The sequence below is a fragment of the Euprymna scolopes genome, chromosome 7 (assembly GCF_053919585.1).
Source record: "Euprymna scolopes isolate OS-2025 chromosome 7, ASM5391958v1, whole genome shotgun sequence".
Classification (NCBI taxonomy): domain Eukaryota; kingdom Metazoa; phylum Mollusca; class Cephalopoda; order Sepiida; family Sepiolidae; genus Euprymna; species Euprymna scolopes.
Genome location: NC_136488.1, coordinates 123869070 through 123888073, shown reverse-complemented (window position 1 = coordinate 123888073; position 19004 = coordinate 123869070). Strand labels below are relative to the sequence as shown.

At 33.1% G+C, this 19004-nt stretch overlaps 1 protein-coding gene across 2 annotated transcripts in view; it reads right to left on the bottom strand.

Annotated features, from left to right (window-relative positions):
* Window positions 1-19004, bottom strand: part of LOC145279920 (sterol carrier protein 2-like) — a 137129-nt gene that overhangs the window by 64575 nt on the left and 53550 nt on the right. For both annotated transcript variants that reach the window (XM_080131487.1, XM_080131486.1), the window contains exons 2-4: window positions 4738-4795; window positions 3895-3966; window positions 831-895 (exon numbers count right to left, since the gene is read on the bottom strand). In XM_080131487.1, the coding sequence (XP_079987613.1) occupies window positions 831-895; window positions 3895-3966; window positions 4738-4753 (153 nt within the window). In that variant the 5' untranslated portion in view covers window positions 4754-4795. The remainder of the gene's footprint in view (window positions 1-830; window positions 896-3894; window positions 3967-4737; window positions 4796-19004) is intronic.

Here is a 19004-nt window from a genome sequence, read left to right as displayed (position 1 = left end):
AATATAGGTTCAACAATTGAGTTCTGGATCACACCTGCGTTTATGTGCTGTTATAAAAATCATACATTTTTCATTTGATGTGTTCTAATTTCGATACGTTTTAAGTTTTTTTTTTTCATTTATTTAAATACAAATAATGATCCAATATACTTTTTGTTGCAAACAAGATTGAAAATTCATCAGAACAGCCATTAATCCAGTTCCAAATGGAGGCAGGACAAAACAAAATGGTGAACAACTCAAAAAGTAGGCTTAGAATGGTGAAATAGGATATGGAACTGATTATTAGTTTGTATATTTATGATATTTGCCAGTGGAATCGATAATGGCTGTTATACATCTCAACATTGGCAATGGACTGCTGTGTTTTGTCAGCCTCTATTCGGGACACAGTAAATTGATTGGAAGGGGCTAGCTGAACGAACTCAGGATAAACTGTCACAAGAAGGTGTCACATTATTCGAACAGTTATCCTCATTATGGTTGTTTATATATGAACAACATTTTTTTTGTTGTATTTTGGGGCTTTTTTTCAGGTGTCTTTAATTGTAATAACATTTGAGAAAATTCAGTAAAAGACGTTTGGAGACATCTGGAGAGTACAAAGACCAATTTTATATTTCATGTCATATTCAGAATGGATTTTATTAACCCATAGATATGATTCTGACAGATGCTATCACTTCAAGTCAGAATCAACCTGAGAGTAATGACAACAAAAAGGATCACTCCATCCTCTCCGAAGCTTCCAAATTTCATAGTTGAATGCAGTGTCAAGTCATACGCAAGATAAAAAAGAAAAAATTTCTTAGTATACATTAAATATTTACATTATAAACTGGGATTCCTGTTAAGCCTAATTCGTATACTGCTCGCTGTCCACAAGTTGAATCACCTGTTAAAAAAAAAAAAAAAAGACGATGAATCTATTTTAATTTAAAATAAATAAAATAAAGCAACATAATTCCATATATAGAACAAAAAACAATAATAATATTAAAGTATTCCTTGGTATTTAAGAACAGATGATTTGGTCATTTTGTTTTGTGGCATAAGTAAGAACATCCTACATATAAAATATTGTATCAAAAAAATTTTTTAAAATAAAACATGTATATATGTATGATTTTATATATATATGAGTTGGATCAATAAAAGTGAAACTGCATAGATGGTTCCATCATTATATCTTAAGTTGTATCAGTTTAAGTCTATTACATCACACCTTTGCATTTTTCTGCCTTCTATAAACTTAAATTTATTCTTATATACACATTAAACAATGTTTTAAACAAATAGCTTTAACCTATTCATCTTATTTTTTTTTCATTCCTGTTTGCAAGCAGTCATCTCAGAAAAAAAAGAGGGTAGTTGTTTTATTGAGAATTTTCACTTGAAGTGACTATTCCAATTGGCTTAACCAATCAGATTGCTTCACATTTTCTACTATTTTATAATTGGCCAAAAAGAGCCTTCATTTCACACATTCTAAGAGGGGCGTTCAATCAATCCCCACTTGGTCTGTTATGGATATTAGCTAAAAAATTTTATCAAATATGGGACTGATGCACCCAGTTACCACTTAAATTGAGAACTCGATTTGGTCATTTTCATTCGTCCAAAACATGTTTTGAACAATCACCCTATGATTACTCTGAGCTTTGAAATTATAAATTAAAATTACTTAAAAAAATTTATATCATTATGCATTATGTGCGTAAAATTAAAATACATCCTAAGATCAAGTACTGCTGCCACATTTGATGGAGTGCCATTCAGAACACCTTTTCCTGCCTTTGTGATAATATTATGGATCCCGGGTGAAGTTGAATAACTTTGCTGGTATATTCTGACATGTGACAGTATTGTCAGATTAGAAAAGTCTACAAATTTATTAAATGCAAAATATAATTGTTCCCAGATACTTAAAAGAGAGCGCTGACCTGTAACTCAGTCAAGATTGTTTGTAATTGGTGTCGGCAAGGTCAGTGGATTGTGTAAATGATAAAGTTGTCAAAAGATATTTTTTAGGGTCTGGGAGTATAGATATCACTCGGATTTGAGAAAGGGAGATAACAAAGAGAAAGAGTATTCATTAGAATTCTATCTGATTTGGGAAAAGAGGGAAAAAGAAAATATATTAATTTACACAATTCTCTCCGTTTTGAAAAAGAAAGGAAAGTTATTAAATAAGAATTTTAAGGGGGGGGGCTGCAGAGATTTCAAGGGTTTTTGGATGATCATATGTCTCTTTGCTGGTGTCAGTTACAAATTATCTGGACTTAGGATCAATATTGCCAACCCAAACTTTACCCAAAAATCTTATAAGAAATGTTAAGTTGGAACCAGAAGTCTAAGCTAATCCAAAAATGTATTTTTTTGAATCAGAAAAGTATAACTATACGGACTACATCATATATATATATATATATATATATATATATATATATATATATATATATATATATATATTGGAATATTTAACTGAATTATTATTTTTGATAAAATGATTACTAATTATTTATTTTCTTACCTTTTTCATGTTTTGAAAATGATTCAGTTTTTCAGACATTTAAAAATCAAACATTTCCAGCGACGATGGTTTCCAGCCAAAAAGTGTGAAAATTGTGTTGCCACTCTGACTTAGGGTCTGCACATTTTGTGCACCTCAGAGCTAAAACTGATGTTATATGCATAGTTCCAACGACTAACAAAAGTCTAAATATATTTGAGGGGTCCAAGACTAGACAATATTGCATTTGTGATCCTGTGGTTTGGGGAACACATTTAACTTATAACCACTGTGGCTGTGAACAACAGTCCATGAAAGTGGAAGGCTTACACCTTGACAAAGTACAAAATAGATGACAAAATCTAGTAGATGATGTCTGACTGAGCTCCAATCTATGTTTCCTCCCTATAAAACATTGACAAAAAACTTGTCTAGCTACAACCACTGTAAATAATTTTCCTTTCTCCTTCCATGTACCTAAAACTAAACAGAATTTTCATGAGCAAAGTTTCTTTTCAAGAACTATCCGTCTGTGGAACACAATACCATGGGGCTGCTTCCCAGCTAACTACAACAGTTGTTTTCAAGTCCAATGTTAACAACAGCTTACATTTCTGAATTTCTTAGATGAGGATTGTTTATTCATATTATTTGGAATTTTTGGACTACTGTTCATTTTGAGTGTCATTTTCACAATGTTTTGGTCAATGTAATCGCTGACCTTCTTCGGGTCAATCGTGGTGCAGAGGTTAGAGTACCTGGAAAAATCAATTGTAAAGTAATATTCTTCTGAAGGTTGAAGGTTCAATCTTTAGTGTGGGTGATCAAAAAATACAATTTCAAATTAATTAGAACCTCTATCCAGTTATAACATTATAAATAACACAGTAATGCGGGGAAAATACCGTAACCAGGGGCTGGAAAAATATTGTACTCATAGCGTAACCTGAAAAGACCGTATCCTAGGGCCACTGTATCTATTGTATATTGTTTATATATATTAGATATATATATTGTTATTTATTGTTTACTTTTACTTGTTTACGAAAGGGCCCATGGCGCAGTGGTTAGAGTCCTGGGAAAAATCAATTGTAAAAGTGATATTCTCCTGAAGGTTGGAGATTCAATCCTCAGTGAGGGCGATCGAAATATACATTTGCAAATTACTTAGGACCTCTATCCAGTCATGGCTGACAGAACAAGAGTATGCTACCCCCGTGAAGTAAATAAAGTGTTCCACTCGAAATTATGTCCAAATTCCCGAGTTCGACAAGATACACCTGAATAAGGTCGGAGGTTATATCGACTGAAACGTTGTGAAAATCACACTCAAGATGAAAACAGTAGTCCGATGAATAATAATACAAAAAGCAACATCTTACCATAGACATATCCAACAACGGCTTGTTGTATCTCAGAATAAGGGATTCCAGCATCATTCAAAGCTTTAGTTGCTTAAAATCATAAAAAATAAGAAAACAGTTATATATATTCATCTGAATGTTAGACATTATTTCTTTTTTGTCCCCTATAAGGCAAAAGACTGCCCCCAAGTCAATTTGAAAAAGAGGTTTATGTTGAAATAACACAAAATACATTCTAAGTTGTTTTATTTTAAAATTTGCATTGATGAGTCTTTCTAACAATATTAATAGAACTTGTAAGTTAAGAAACCAATGCAACATATTTTTTATTTTTAAATAGATATGTATTTAAAAATATTTAAATCAGTATAGTTTCGACAATATACATCTTCATCTGGCATGGAATCAGTTTGTGTTCTTTTTTATTTTCTATGTATATGTTTTATTTTTTATGGATGTTGGTTCTTCCTGCAAGTACCCGATTTCTTTCTAGAAAGAATTCTAACTAGAAAGATAGCAGGGAAACGAATGCCAACAATAATTATGAGATTCATATGAAATGAAACAGATGTCCAACAATAACAACAAAAATCATCACCACCACTTCCATCATCAAATAAGGATTGAATTTGATTGAGACAAGGTCAAATTCATTGGCAATCAGCTTCTATGCAATAAACCTATTTTCATTCTGAATTTCATAACATCACATCAGTTAATTTCTTATTTTCTTCATCTCTTTCACAGATTAAAATTGACAATCTCCAGAATTCATCTTGACTGATTTTTTTTTTATATGCATCTTAATTTTGCTTAAAAATCAAATAACCGAAAATAGGTGGATAAATTAATTGACAATACCTGCTTCGAGAGCCATATCCGGGTAGTCAAAGTTGTCACGGCATCCAGGCTTTTCAAACTGGAAAACAAAAGTAAACAATAAATAGCATATTTTTCCAGCTCCCTGATGACGGTATTTGCCCCACCTTACAGTGTTATTTGATTATATACATGTGCATTATATACTGTACTGTATTTTGTTACTAATTTTTAATGCCGTATCCTGGAGTTCTAGTGTATTGACAAACAAAAATGTAAAATAAAAGGTGCCAGATCTGAAATAAGAAAATATAACAAAGAGACGCACAAGATACTGTAATGTAACAATTTGAAAATTCTTAAAAGTAGAGTTGAAAACTTTTTGCTTCATAAAGTTAGTGTGTTTCTTGACTGCCACTTTCCAGAAGTTATAAGATCTAACAACAGAAAATTAAGTTTTTTTTTCTTCTTTTTTTTGTTATTGTTTAACAGCAATTCAACCCTTTTTGGATTATTTACTCGCAAAACAAAACGCGAGAAAGTTGTTAATACATTCAGTTATTTCTTAAACGATTAAGATTAAATCTGGACAATAAAGTGAGATGTGCGCAGAATAGGGGGACTAATTAATTGTCCTTCTTACATAATGAATGGCCCTCTGTCATCAGCCGGCCCTGTCGGTGGGGCATTAGAATACGCCGACTTCTCCCCTGCAGAGGGTAAAAGTCCCTCAATGGGGGTCCTGGATATGACCTTAAACTATATCCAGTGGTGAGGGCCCCAGCTTGTGGGTTTTGGGGAGTGTGGAGCCACCCTTTAATTACCATTGCTCCCAGGTCCACTCTGACCCGGAGTGGTAGTACCTATTAGGGTCCCAACTATGGGTTGAATAGAAACCGGCGTGAAAACAACAAATATATTATATTTAAAAAAAAATTTTCTTAAATCTTTGGATTCGGCATTAAATAACCCGAAAAGGGTTGATATGCCGTAAAACAAAAACAACCAACCAACCTCTGTCATCAGCTAGTGTTAATCTTGTCAAGGATCAAACTATATACAGGTCGAAGTGATACAAAATTTGGGAAATAAACCGATTACCATGAAAAATGATGGGAAGGAGGTTACAGTAGAGAAAAAAAATGAGATATCAGTTGACATGGCACATGATGTCACAGATATCAAGATTGACAGGGAAACAGGGACTAGAGACCAGTCTGTCTATGGAACATGTGTGAGACAAATTGGGCAATCATGCTATAATTACAAAAAGGAAAAGTTTGATAATCACCAAGAGTGAAATGCCCTCCTAAAATCCGTTTGCTGTGTCCACCTATTTATTTTTAATAAGCTAATTAAGAGGATACCAGTCTCTCCTCCTCCTCTCATGTGTTAACTATTTCTCTCACATAAATAAACATTAAAAGCTCTCAGCCATCGCTAGTTTCCTTTTCTATTACATATAAAGACCATATTGATGAGTGGCCCTTGTTCATTAAGATGGGACTATTTTTTTAGAGGCAAATAATGTCATACACATTAAGTAAAAACACACCAACATTAAAAATTAAATCGCATATTATTGAAAAGTTAGTAACCTTACTTGAAGTAACTTAAAAAAAGAAATATATATATATATATATATATATATATATATACAATTATTTAAATGCAACTTTCATTCTTTGTGTGTGCGTGAGTTCATTTCCTATAGACTCCAAAACGGCTAGACAGATTTTCTTTAAAATTTAAAGAACTTTAGTGTAGGCTGGGAGTGATCTTAGTTAAGTTTTGTCTCAGAATATTATCGATAATCAAAACCGCTATTTTAATTTATCTATCATTGGTAAAGCCATTTTTTCTATGTCGTCGCTTAGCAACAATGATAGAAGAATGGGCCGTGAAAATTCTACTGTGTTTAAGCCTCAGTCCCATTGACAAAACGTTGCATCCCTCTGCCTGTTCTACAAGTATTTTAATGGTGAATGCTCTGACGAACTGCAAGCACTTGTGCCCCCATGACGTAGACACCCTCGACAAACCCAACAGGCAGCTAAATCCCACCCCCACACAGTAGAGATCCCTAGATGTAAAAGAGCTTTCTACTCTAGTAGTTTCTTTCCCAGAACCGCTAGACTCTGGAATTCCATTCCAGGTCCCTGCTTCCCCAACTGTACTGACATGTAGAAGTTCAAGTGTAACGTGAACCGACATCTTGCTGCCCAAATCCCTACATAGTGCCCCAGTAGTTGCTGCCCCTGATAGTAGTCCCGTACACCTAAGTGGCAATGTGCCTTGTTTGGGGTGAAAATGTAATAAAATAAAAAAAGTTGATAGCATGTTTTTTTTTTGCATGACATGGTCTGTAGGTACATATGAATTTCTTTTCTTTTTTTTTTCATTAACTGCAAAGAATTTTATAAGACTTGAAAATTTATGTTTTTTTTTTTGCATGACGTGGTCTGTAGATTCAAATCCTGCATGTACATTTCTTAATGTTTTTTTTTTGTTAACTGGAAAGAAGTTTAGACAAAGTAATTTTATAAAAAAAAAACAGAAGGTTCTCTAGAGTGCAATTTCACGGATTTCAATGAAAATAAAAATATAGGAATGTGAAATATTTGTTGATCATCATTCAATCCTGGGCAACGTCGGGTCTCTCTGCTAGTATATATATATCCATAATATAAAGCTGAACGTCTGTGTGTGTGTGTCTGATCATGAATAAGCTCCTATATGTTTGACTATTATAGAAAACTGATCATATATAATGATAGATGTATCGAGACACAGGAATGGGTATGTTTGATCTTGCATAATGATGATTCATTAAAATTGTGGGGTCTGCGTATGCGCCTGGTCCACAAAGTATGGAAATAAAAAATTTAAAAATTAAAAAAAAAAAACGTTTACAAGTATTTTTGATATAGATGTACATAATAATACTTTGATAAGTATGTTTTAACTTAAATAGGGATGGTATAATAAAATTGTGGGGCCTGCATTCACGCCTGGCCTCCATAGAATGGAAATAAGCACAAATTTTAATAAAGACTTTTAATATCTATTTGCGTAAGTATACTTTGATAATTATGTTTCAGTTTGAAAAAATATGGCATAATAAAATTATGGGGTGTTCGTTCGCGCCTGACCTCCATAGAATGGAAATATGTCACAAAGTTTAATAAGGTTTTTTAATATAGATCCACAGAATATTGTGATAAGTGTTTCAGTGTGAACAGGTATGGTTTAATAAATTATGGGGTTCATCTATTTTATTTTTACTTTCATCATATTTTGCTTTGGTTTTGATACCCCCAAATTCAAAGGTATCTTTTTACAACCCAAGAGAAAGAATTCTACATTTATAAAGAGAAACGATGAAATTTTGTCTACATTCAAATTTTATCAAAGTAATCTTCAAAAAAAAAAAAATTATCATAAGTTGAACTTAAAGAAATTTCACTATATTTACCTATTTTTGCACACTATCACTGGTTTGTAATATCTACTTTCATGATATGGCCATGTTGAAATAATAGATGCGTGTTCTTGAATTAATATATATATACAACAGTTGAGGTAGCAGGTTCTGTTGACAAAGGAAGATCATAGACTGTAGAGAAATCGGGATAAATGAAGATCTAGACAGTGATAAAGTTTGTTTGGACGTCAATTTCTAAAAGCAATTCAACAAATGTTAGCATGTAAAATAGACATGATTATAATTATTAATACTCACTAGTTCTCACACATAGGAGAGTACTCACTAATAATGTTCAGTTGTGTTCCCTTGAATATGGATAACAATAACTTCCCCAGATTTTCAATACTCTCCTTCTTCAATAACTTTTGCATTGATTTCTTGCAGGCAATAACCATTGGTTTTTTCCCCAGTTTTTTTCTGACTGTTCCTAGTGCTCCTACCATTATTGGTATTATATTGATTTTCTTTATGTTCCATATTCCTTTTAGTTCTCTAGAAATCTCCCTGTATTTGCTACTAGCAGGATAACCCAACATTGCCCAGAATTTAATGATGATCAACGAATGTTTCACACTTGAATATTTTTATTATCATCGAAATCGATGAAATCGTTCATTCTTCAATCAAATCAATCACCTGCTCTATTTGGGGATTCACTGCGGTGCATCAAGGAGAAGCTTCACATACCTCTCGTATTGTAGTCTACATTGCAATATAAATAACCTACTGTTGATTTTATAAAATTATTTTCATATAATGGCTTCAATTAAAGTTTAAAATGCAAAAGTCAAATATCATAGTTCCATTGTGCTTTAAACAGAAACATTCATTTTCAATACTCCCCTATCATATCAAAGAACCTACTGTTGATTTTATATGTCAGGCCTTTCAGCTTGTGTGATAATAAAACTTCTAAAATACATTTGTGATGTTAGGCTGTGTAAGGTATTAACTTTGGTGAAAATCGCCTGTTCCTTCTTTCATCAGATTTTTTGATTATCGATTATCAATACTTATCGAAGACATTCTAAAACAAAACCTATCTAAGAACACTGCCAGGCACATATAATACCTTTGCGTGAAATTTCATAAAAATCGGTCTATATTTTTTAGAGTCCATAAGGAAATGAATTCAAACACACAAAGTTTATTTCATATAATGATAAAGGTTATTATTATTAACAATTCTTCCTTTTTTTTAATTTTATTTTTGCATCTTTTTATTTACCCTCTTCCTTATCATGTGTTCGTAAAATTGGGAATTATTTCAAATTTTCACTCATTCTGTCAAAATCTTGAATAATAAAGACAAAATATTAAACTAGGTCCATGAGTCAACACAAATGCATTGTTTTTTTGTTATTTTTTTTCATCACCCCAAACAAGGCACATTGCCACTTAGGTGTAGGGGGCTACTATCAGGGGCAACAGCTACTGGGGTACTATGTAGGGAGTTGGCCAGCAAGGTGTCGGTTCACATTACACTTGAACTTCTGCATGTCAGTACAGTTGGGGAAGCAGGGACCTGGAATGGAATTCCAGAGTCTAGCGGTTCTGGGAAAGAAACAACTGGAGTAGAAAGCTCTTTTACATCTAGGGATCTCTACTGTGTGGGGGTGGGATTTAGCTGCCTGTTGGGTTTGTCGAGGGTATCTACATCGTGGAGGCACAAGTGCTTGCAGTTCGTCAGAGCATTCACCATTAAAATACTTGTAGAACAGGCAGAGGGATGCAACATTTCGTCGATGGGACAGAGGCTTAAGCTTAGATGACAGGACCTATCAGATTGGCGACTCTCTTTTGAACCTTGTCTAGGAGCGAGAGACTAGTAACAGATGCACCAGCCCAAATGTGACAACAATACTCCATACATGGGCGAATGGTGGCCTTAGAGAGGTACAGGATACTTTCGAGTGTTAGTAGTTTTCTAGTATGGTAGAGAGAGCCTACCTTCTTCGCAGCGGTCCTGGCAATGCTTTCAATGTAATTGTTCCAACTCGTGTTTCCTGTGAACGTTAGGCCAAGGAGTTTAAAAGATGTACTTTTAGATAAAGACTCTTTGGCCATTGCTATTGGTGGTAAAGAAGGTTTCTTGTAATTATTGAAGGAAACAAGTTTAGTCTTGGCAGCATTGAATGTGACAATCCATTTTTGTCCCCATTCCACTACAGATTGGAAGTCATCCTCTAGTGTTGCTGCTATTTCTTTAGATGCGTGTTGGTATATTTACATTTTCCATTTTATTTGAACCGTTTTTCTTCACACACTAAATGATAAAACAGACTTAGCATTAAAACTTTACTGCAGTTTCACAGTATCATCAATCATCACAAGTATCTTAAAGACAATTTTTTTCCTTTTCTTTCAGTTTTGTATTTTGTTTGCTACAGAAACTTCTGAGGATTGGAAGTATCTTGAAACTGCAGTAAGCTGATAAAGCTAAGAGCTCTACCAAATATAATATTGAGTCCTTTATTTGTTCAAGAAATGTATAATGGAAGATAAAGCTCTGTCAGCTAAGAAAATATTTTGTATTATTTGAACTACTATTTTCATTTTGAATATTATTCGCACAACCTTTCGGCCACTGTAACCTTCGACCTTCTCCAGATGTATTTTATTGGACTTTTGAATCTGCACAGGATTTCCAACAGAACTCTTTTTAATCCAGGAGGGTAACATACTCTTATTCCATCAGTCATAACCGGGTAAAATTCCTAGTACTGCTTGCACTGAAGATTGAAGCTTCAACTTCCAAAAGAGCTCCACTTAAAACTGAATATTTACTTAGTATTTTATCCGTTACGACATGGGTCCTTGCAGATACACCTGAATAAGGTTGGACTTTACATCAGCCAGTGTGTTGTGAGAATAACACTAAAGATGAGAGCAGTAGGTAGAATAATCCAAATTATCAATCCTCATCTCCAAAATTCAGAAATAAAAAATATTTTTTCAAGATCTGCTGTTTCTGATTTTGTACAAATTCGGGAAAATTATTTCTTGCCTGTTTACATACATACATAATACCCCACCTGGGTGGGGGGGTGGGGGAATTAATTCCCATAATAGAACGGCTTTGCAATTTTATGCCTTCCTTATGGAGATTAAATTCAATGGAGATTGTACAGTGAAACCAACAAACAAAAAGAATTTAAAAAATAAATAAATAAAAAAATCAAATATACAATAAATAAATATCGCCATAGGCAATAAAAGTTATCTTTTGTATCTACCTTGCTTATTTTTTTAGTCTTTTAAAGTAGTTTTAAATATTCTTTTTTCATTTTAAATATTCACTTTTACTCTTTTTTTTATGTTAGCCAACAAAGATGGCCGCCGACACATAAAAAAATGTCAGCAGCTATCTTTGTTGGCAAATACTTCATAAAAAGTGACTATTTGAGATGAAAAAGAGAACATTAGAAACTACTTAAAAGCACCAAAAATGAGTCAGATAGGTAGAAAAGTAACTTTTATTAGCTATGGTAACATTTATTTATTGTACATTTGATTTTTTTCTCCTTAGTTGTTAGTTGGCTTAACTGCATAATCCCCAAATCAATATACAGCGATATTAAACCCTATAATTAGAATACTTATTCCAATTTTGATCAAAATTCATGTCTAAAATTGAACTCTTAAATTTAAGGCATCTTAAAAAGGAATTGAAATTCATGGAATTTTGCTTAACTGGGGCCTAATATAGATTAAATTTAATACAAATCTGAAAAAAAAAAAAAATCAATTTTGTGCCCATATTATGATCTCCAAACCTCTTTAAAATACTCAAAAAGAAACTGTAATTTGGGGAATATATATTAATGTCTAATACCTATTAAAATTTCACAGAAATAGAATGTATGTAAATTTCCACAAAGGACATTCGCCTCCTTTGCATAAAAGTATATTAAACTAAATATGATCCGCATTACCTAACTTTACACCTAGCAGATGTGTTCCAAAATTTATAATGATCAGTTCATTAGTTTAGATTATTTTATGCATAGAAATGTAGATAAAGATTAAATATTTATTAAATAATTATTTGTCACTAACTTTCATCTCTGTTCTTTAATAAGAAATAATACAAGCCATCTAATCTATAAATTGAGTTCCTTTCTGTTAGACACTTATGATGGCCGACTATGGTTGTCCTTCTGCGTCACATAAATAGGATATATTTCTCATCATGCTGTGTAACGATTGAAGTCAGTCCCATTGGTTAGAATGTTCGGAATTGGAGTTAAAGGTCACTCTTGTTCTCACGTTCAAATTGTGTGATTGCTTTTAACAGTTATCTCTACATCTACGATTCTGCAAGGTTGAAACGCATACATATGTAGATAATAATTTAATATTTATTATTAAATAATTATATATATATATATATATATATATATATATATATATATATATACTGTATTAACAAAACCAAGACTTCAAAAAAAGGAATTGATAGCAACAAAAAGTGTATTTCATTGTAAGTTACAATTGTTTCAATACCAGTTAGACAATTTCAAGAATTATAGCATTTGAAAATTTTCGCATAATCAGCCTTTCTTCAGTCTTCTTGAATAAAAAAACACTTTGACAATAGAACATTGTTTAAAGAAAATTCTCTTAATGGAAATGAAGCATGCAAAAACATTTACCCTGGAGGCATGGGCTTTTGATGGAGGATGCTTCCAGGGTAAATGTTTTTGCATGCTTCATTTCCATTAAGGGAATTTTCTTTAAACAATGTTCTATTGTCAAAGTGTTTTTTTTATTCAAGACTGAAGAAAGGCTGGTTATGTGAAAATTTTCAAATGCCATAATGCTTGAAATTGTCCAACTGGTATTGAAACAATTGTAACTTACAATGAAATACACTTTTTGTTGCTATCAATTCCTTTTTTTGAAGTCTTGGTTTTGTTAATACAGTATATTAATGCTCAATTATGAAATATGATAATTTTGTAGCTTACTTTTTAAGTAATCTCTCTTTGGCTTAAAATTTATTGGTATATGAAAATGTACTGAATTATACGAACCCAGTAAAACTCAGTATATTACAAACAAGTCTATATATATATATATATATATATATACTAGAATAAGTTAAAAAGACAAAGAGTAAAGTTACATAGGAGCTTTTCAAATCAATAACAGTAAGAAAGGGGAATAGGAGGAACCTCTTTGAGTCATGGCATTTCGAAGTCAAATGCTTCTCATCAGGAGAGGAGAAAAATTGGTATTTGGCTTTGAAATGGCATGGCCTAAAGAGGATTCCCCTCTATTACCCTTTCTGTAACCCTTATTGACTTGACAATGTAATAAAGTTCCTATGTAACTTTATTCTTTATTTTTTTTTTAACTTATTCTATTGTTTGCTCCTCTTAATAGAGTAGAACTGTTTTTATCCAAATATTGAAAATTTATTTTTCAGCTTAATTTTATTACTATATATCATCATCGACAGTGGTGGCGGGTCCTACTCGTATCTGAGTAACAGGTCCTGTCGCTTGTCACCAGTCTCCTATCTTTGAGATGGATGCCTGTGTGTGACATGGCTGTTGAGTCCAAGTCTATGGGGGGAAAAGTCATGGACAGTGTTCACAGGGTAGGGAGGGGGGTCGTTTTCGTTGCTCTTTTCTTCTCCTCCTCCTAGCCTCTTCATTTTCTTTCCTTCTCTCCTCAAAGTCCACAGTGCCATTGTGTGCTGCACCTTACCACATCTTTCTGTCCCTGGCAAATTCTTCTCACGAGGATGGGTCAATATTTGTTAGAGACAGGTTGCACTTAAATTGATCTTTGTAGTGCATTTTCTTGGCGAGCCTTGAATTATACATCCTGTGGATATGTCCCACCCAGCGAAGGCGGTGGTGAATGATGATAGCCTCTACGCTGGTCACTGACGCCCGTTCCAGGACTTCAACGTTGGTGGTGCGGCTCTCCCAATGAATTTTTAAAATCTGCCTTAGTTTGGTTTGCTGAAAGTATTCCAGATTTTTTATGTCACTTCTATACAGCGTCCATGTCTCATATGATTACAGGAGTGTGGAAAGGACTACTGCCTGAAACACCATTATTTTAGTGGCCATCCTTAGTGCGTCGTTGTTGAAAACATGGTAGTTGAGACATCTAAAGGTGGATTGGGCTGCCCTGATTCTATTCTCTTTTTGCATGCGAGAGCAAATATGAGGATGCTCCCTAAGTAGAGGAACTGGTCCATTTTTTCTAGTGGTTGGTCGTTTATTGTGGTGGTAAAGTTTGGAATTATCAGTCCTGGTGGATGTTGGAAGAAGGTCTTGGTCTTGTCCGTGTTTACCTGCATCCCAAAGCATTCATAGGCAGAGTTATATGCATCTGTTAATGGCTGCAGGTCCTCTGCTGTCTGATTTGGGGTGTTATTGTCGTCAGCATACTGCAGTTCTTACACTGCACACAAGTTTGTCTTTGTTTGGGCATGGAGTCGAACAAGGTTGAAAACGCCTCTCATCCATACGGAATCGTAGGTTAATCAAAAGTGTGTATATATATATATATATATATATATATATATATATATATATATATATATATATATAGAGAGAGAGAGAGAGAGAGAGAGAGAGAGAGACCGAGAGAGAGAGAGAGAGAGAGACCGAGAGATAAGAGACTCAGGAATATTTTAGCATATAGCCTGTATCATTAAAGTATATAAAAAAAAAGGAAACAAATGTTGATTCACTCAACTAAAGTATATATAAACACATCATATATTGAATTAGAAAATCATTGTAACTGACTCTTATCAGTTCAGTAACCCTTCAACCGAACTCCTTTGGTCAAAGTTGCATTCTGATATGGTACAAGGTCAAAAAATGAAATAGATTTAACAGTTATTATGTGCCAACATATTCTTGTCATTTAAATTATTTACGTGTTTTCTCATCTGTATGAGCTGAAGAATATGGAATGAGAGTTTGAGTGGATGAAATAAAGGTTTCAGTTCTAAAATGATTGGAAGGTTACACTTTGGAAATGTGAATTGGAATATAAGAACTGAAACTTTAAGAACATGACCAAAAAACAGTTCATGTAAATAATGGATTCTGTTTTTGTTTTTTTAATTTGATTCTATACAAAATTCAGAAAACAATAGTAAAACATTCTAGTTTAAACTTATTTCATTTAGTAAATGTTTATTTCTTCTGTGTGAGGTCAGACAAGGTCAAAGCGGGTTTTGAATAGCTAGGACACTATGTAAAGCGCAGCGTCTTATAAAAATGACAACATTTTTTGGTAGGTGCACCTCAAGCAATTAGTAATAAACTAACTTCTTTTCAGAGAGAGGGTAAAGCCTGGGATGATGGACTTCCTAGAACTGAACAGGACCATTCCTCAGCCTGACAGCAACAAAGTCACTGTTGGACTGATTGTCAAAGACGTATATACACAAAAATACTTTTTACCAAAATTTGCTTTTAAAAATGTAATTATTTAACAAAGGATTGGATCTTCAACCTCCAGAAGATTGTCATTTAGAATTGGTTATTACTTAGCTCTTTTATCCGTTACAATAGATTTTTTTTTTTTTTTTTTTTTTTAGTTTTTTTGTATAATTAAAATATATGGAAAAACTTTACAGAAATAAACCTTAAATCAGGTTTAGTTTAATAATTTATTGTGGTGGTAAATAAGTAAATCATATTAGTGTCAAATATGGGTTTTTTTGTGGAAATAAAAGTGGATTTCATTTTTACAAAAAAAAAAAAAAAATTGCAAAATCAAAGAAAAAAGATAAACAGTTGTGTTGTTGATTATATTTTAAAGATTCAATCTAATGACCTCAAACTATTACAACTGTTGCTGCTAATCAAATAGATAATAGACAAATAGATATTAACCTATGATAATTTCAACCACTTATTTACTAAGATTAAACTCACACACACACACATTTCTATAATTACATAAGTTTATTACAAAGATAACCAGGCAGGGGAAGGGGGACATGTGTTGCACTCAACCTTTTCATTACTTTCTTCCCTTTTGCTCTAACACCCTGAAGGGGAGAGTGACTACCCTGCCCCACCCCCATTTAATAAACCTCTGTTGGATGAAACAAAATTAAAAACCCAGATTAGAATTTAGATTTAACTATCAAACACCTGTCATTAGTTTTCAGTTTCTAAATAGAAATTTTAGAAACAAAGTAAACCAAGATGTTCCCTATTTGATTGACCGGAATAGCTTTAAAAACAAAAGCTGCATTAAAACATCTTAAATATTAAGATGTTGCACATATTGTTTTATGTTGTGATAAAATGTTTTATTTTCACATTTTTTTTTTTTTTGGACCCCTGACAAAAGGAGGGTAGACCTGTAAATTCATCATTATCCGTTTGTACTTTTCTTAATAACTACGCCTTGGAATTTTTTTTAATTTTGCGCAAACATTAAACATGATACGACTAAAAAAGTAACAAAATAGATTTTCCGGAGAAAACTCTGGCTGCTCTCCTAGGGGTGCCTTTCAGGTTAAAATGGTTAAAATTAACACTTTTGTGCTTATTAAAAAAAAATTGATGCCTTGGATTTTTATAAAACTTTCTGAAAAGTTGTAACTAACTGATTTCTATATAATTTTGTTTGTTTATACTTTGCGATAACTCTTGGGTGTGCCCCAGGGGCTCCTTTAGGGCTAATAAAAACACTCCATTTTGGGGACTATTTTACCATATTTGTCCGAATTTTTCTGTATATGTCTATTTCGCAGTTTTACATGGTGCTGAACTCAAATTGAAATATGTTAAGGCCTTGGGGACTTTTGGGGGCTAAATGAGGGCAGGTGGGGAGGCAAATGATGGACTTAGTCATTTCTTTTTTTTGCATAGTGCAAAACTTAAATTTACATACGGTGGACCATGCATACTTCACTTGTTATATTTAATTTCATCAAGTTTTTGTTTTGCAAGAGATAGTTGGAGGAGATATCTAGATGTCAGTCACAAGTCCTCTTACCACTATCCAAATCACTATGTTCAAATATTATGTAAAATAAACATATTAAATAAAAATTAAAATTACCATAATGAAAATGAATTTGAGGAAATGATCACTTTTGGTATAGTCATCTAGATTAGGTGGGTGGCGGGGGAGGGCTAGATGCATTAAATTACAGAAATTTAAGTTTTAGATATAATTTTTTAATTTACAAATTCAAGTTTTATTCTGTATAAAATTTCGAGACTAACATTAAAATTTTGTCAAATCTACATTTTAAACTGAAATATATTAAAATATATAAAACTTAGTCAGAGGATGCATGCAAATATCAAATAATGAGAAACTAGTTATCTCTAGTAAAATGTATGTATCACCAAGAGACTGGTTGATTAGGTAAATTTAAATAAAAATAAAATAGAGGTGTTAAAAAAAAAGAAATGTCAATAATATATCTGAATACATGTAAACCAGAAAGTTACCATGAATAATTTATTTAAAAAGTTTTATGGCAATTTTAGAATAAAGACCACATTGTATTTTTTTGTTGTTGTATTAATATCACAGTGACATGTAATGGGTAGGTTTCTACCAGTATTTTGTTTAATTTTCAATTTTTAAGCGATCATCGAGATTCTCCAGGTGACCATCTAATGTCAGCCATGTATTGCTTGTTCTAACTTAAGATTCGGCATTATTTGTGTTTTAAAGTAAATAAATGCTTTAAAATAAGTTTAAAAAAACACAAAAGCTATACGTAGGTAGAACAGTAACTTAATTTGCCTTTGGTAGTATTTACTTGTTATATATTTGTTTTTTTTTACCACTTTTTCGTTTTGTTGTCTACGCTGCCATGGCCAAAATGCAATCATCTAGCTGGCATTGTCTGGCAGTGATAGCTAGCAAAAGCCACTGGCTGTGATTGTCAGCACTGGTGGTTACTGGCGATTACTTTCTGGTTTGGGGTGATTACTTGTGAGTATTGGCAGGTGCTGGCGTTCACTGTTGTGCACTGGAATTCACTGATGGCCATGATTAGTGTTGGCCTCCATTGGAATGTTCCTAACTGAAATCATCTGTCTTCTACTGTCGTGCACTGTCATCCACTGGCTGTCAGTGTATGCGTGTGGTGGTCACTGATAGTTAGTGCTATATTGAGGCAATTACTGGTGTTTACTGGTTGCCCTTACAACTGTCACTGTCAGTTTCCGGGGTCCACTGTCAGTCACTGCCATCCATGATCAGTATCTGCCTCTACTGGATTGCTCCAAAATGAAATTGATGTGGTTATTTGCATTTACTGTCAGGCACCGGCTTTCTCTGCAAATATTTATCTTGACCAGTTTCAGGCCGGATTGGATTGCTCTGAAATGAAATTGACTGTGATTACTGTCACTTCTTGACAGAGGTAAGCACTGGCAGGCAAATTGAGTGTCTTCAAATGTCAGACACTGTCATCCAGTGGTGGGCACCATCATCCATAGTGATCATTGCTCTGTTAAGTTGGTCACTATCATTCATTGCAGGGGTGCGGTCACTGTTACTGCTTTTGTGAGGAATACACACATTTGATGTAGAAATAGTCTGTTTACCAAATCAGACATTTTAAAATACATAAGCAAATTGGCATGAAATAAAATATGTGAAATGTATGTACACAATAATTCTTTGTTTATATTTTGCTCACTTCACAACTTGAAAATCGTAAATTTCATTTTTTGTAATCCAAAAACTACTTATTAAAATAAAATATTTTGTAATCTGGGGGAAAAAATTAGATTTTTTACTTATTGTCCAAATAAAAGTGTTGCATTTGTTCAGTCCTCTGTTAGTGACAGATAAATCCTTC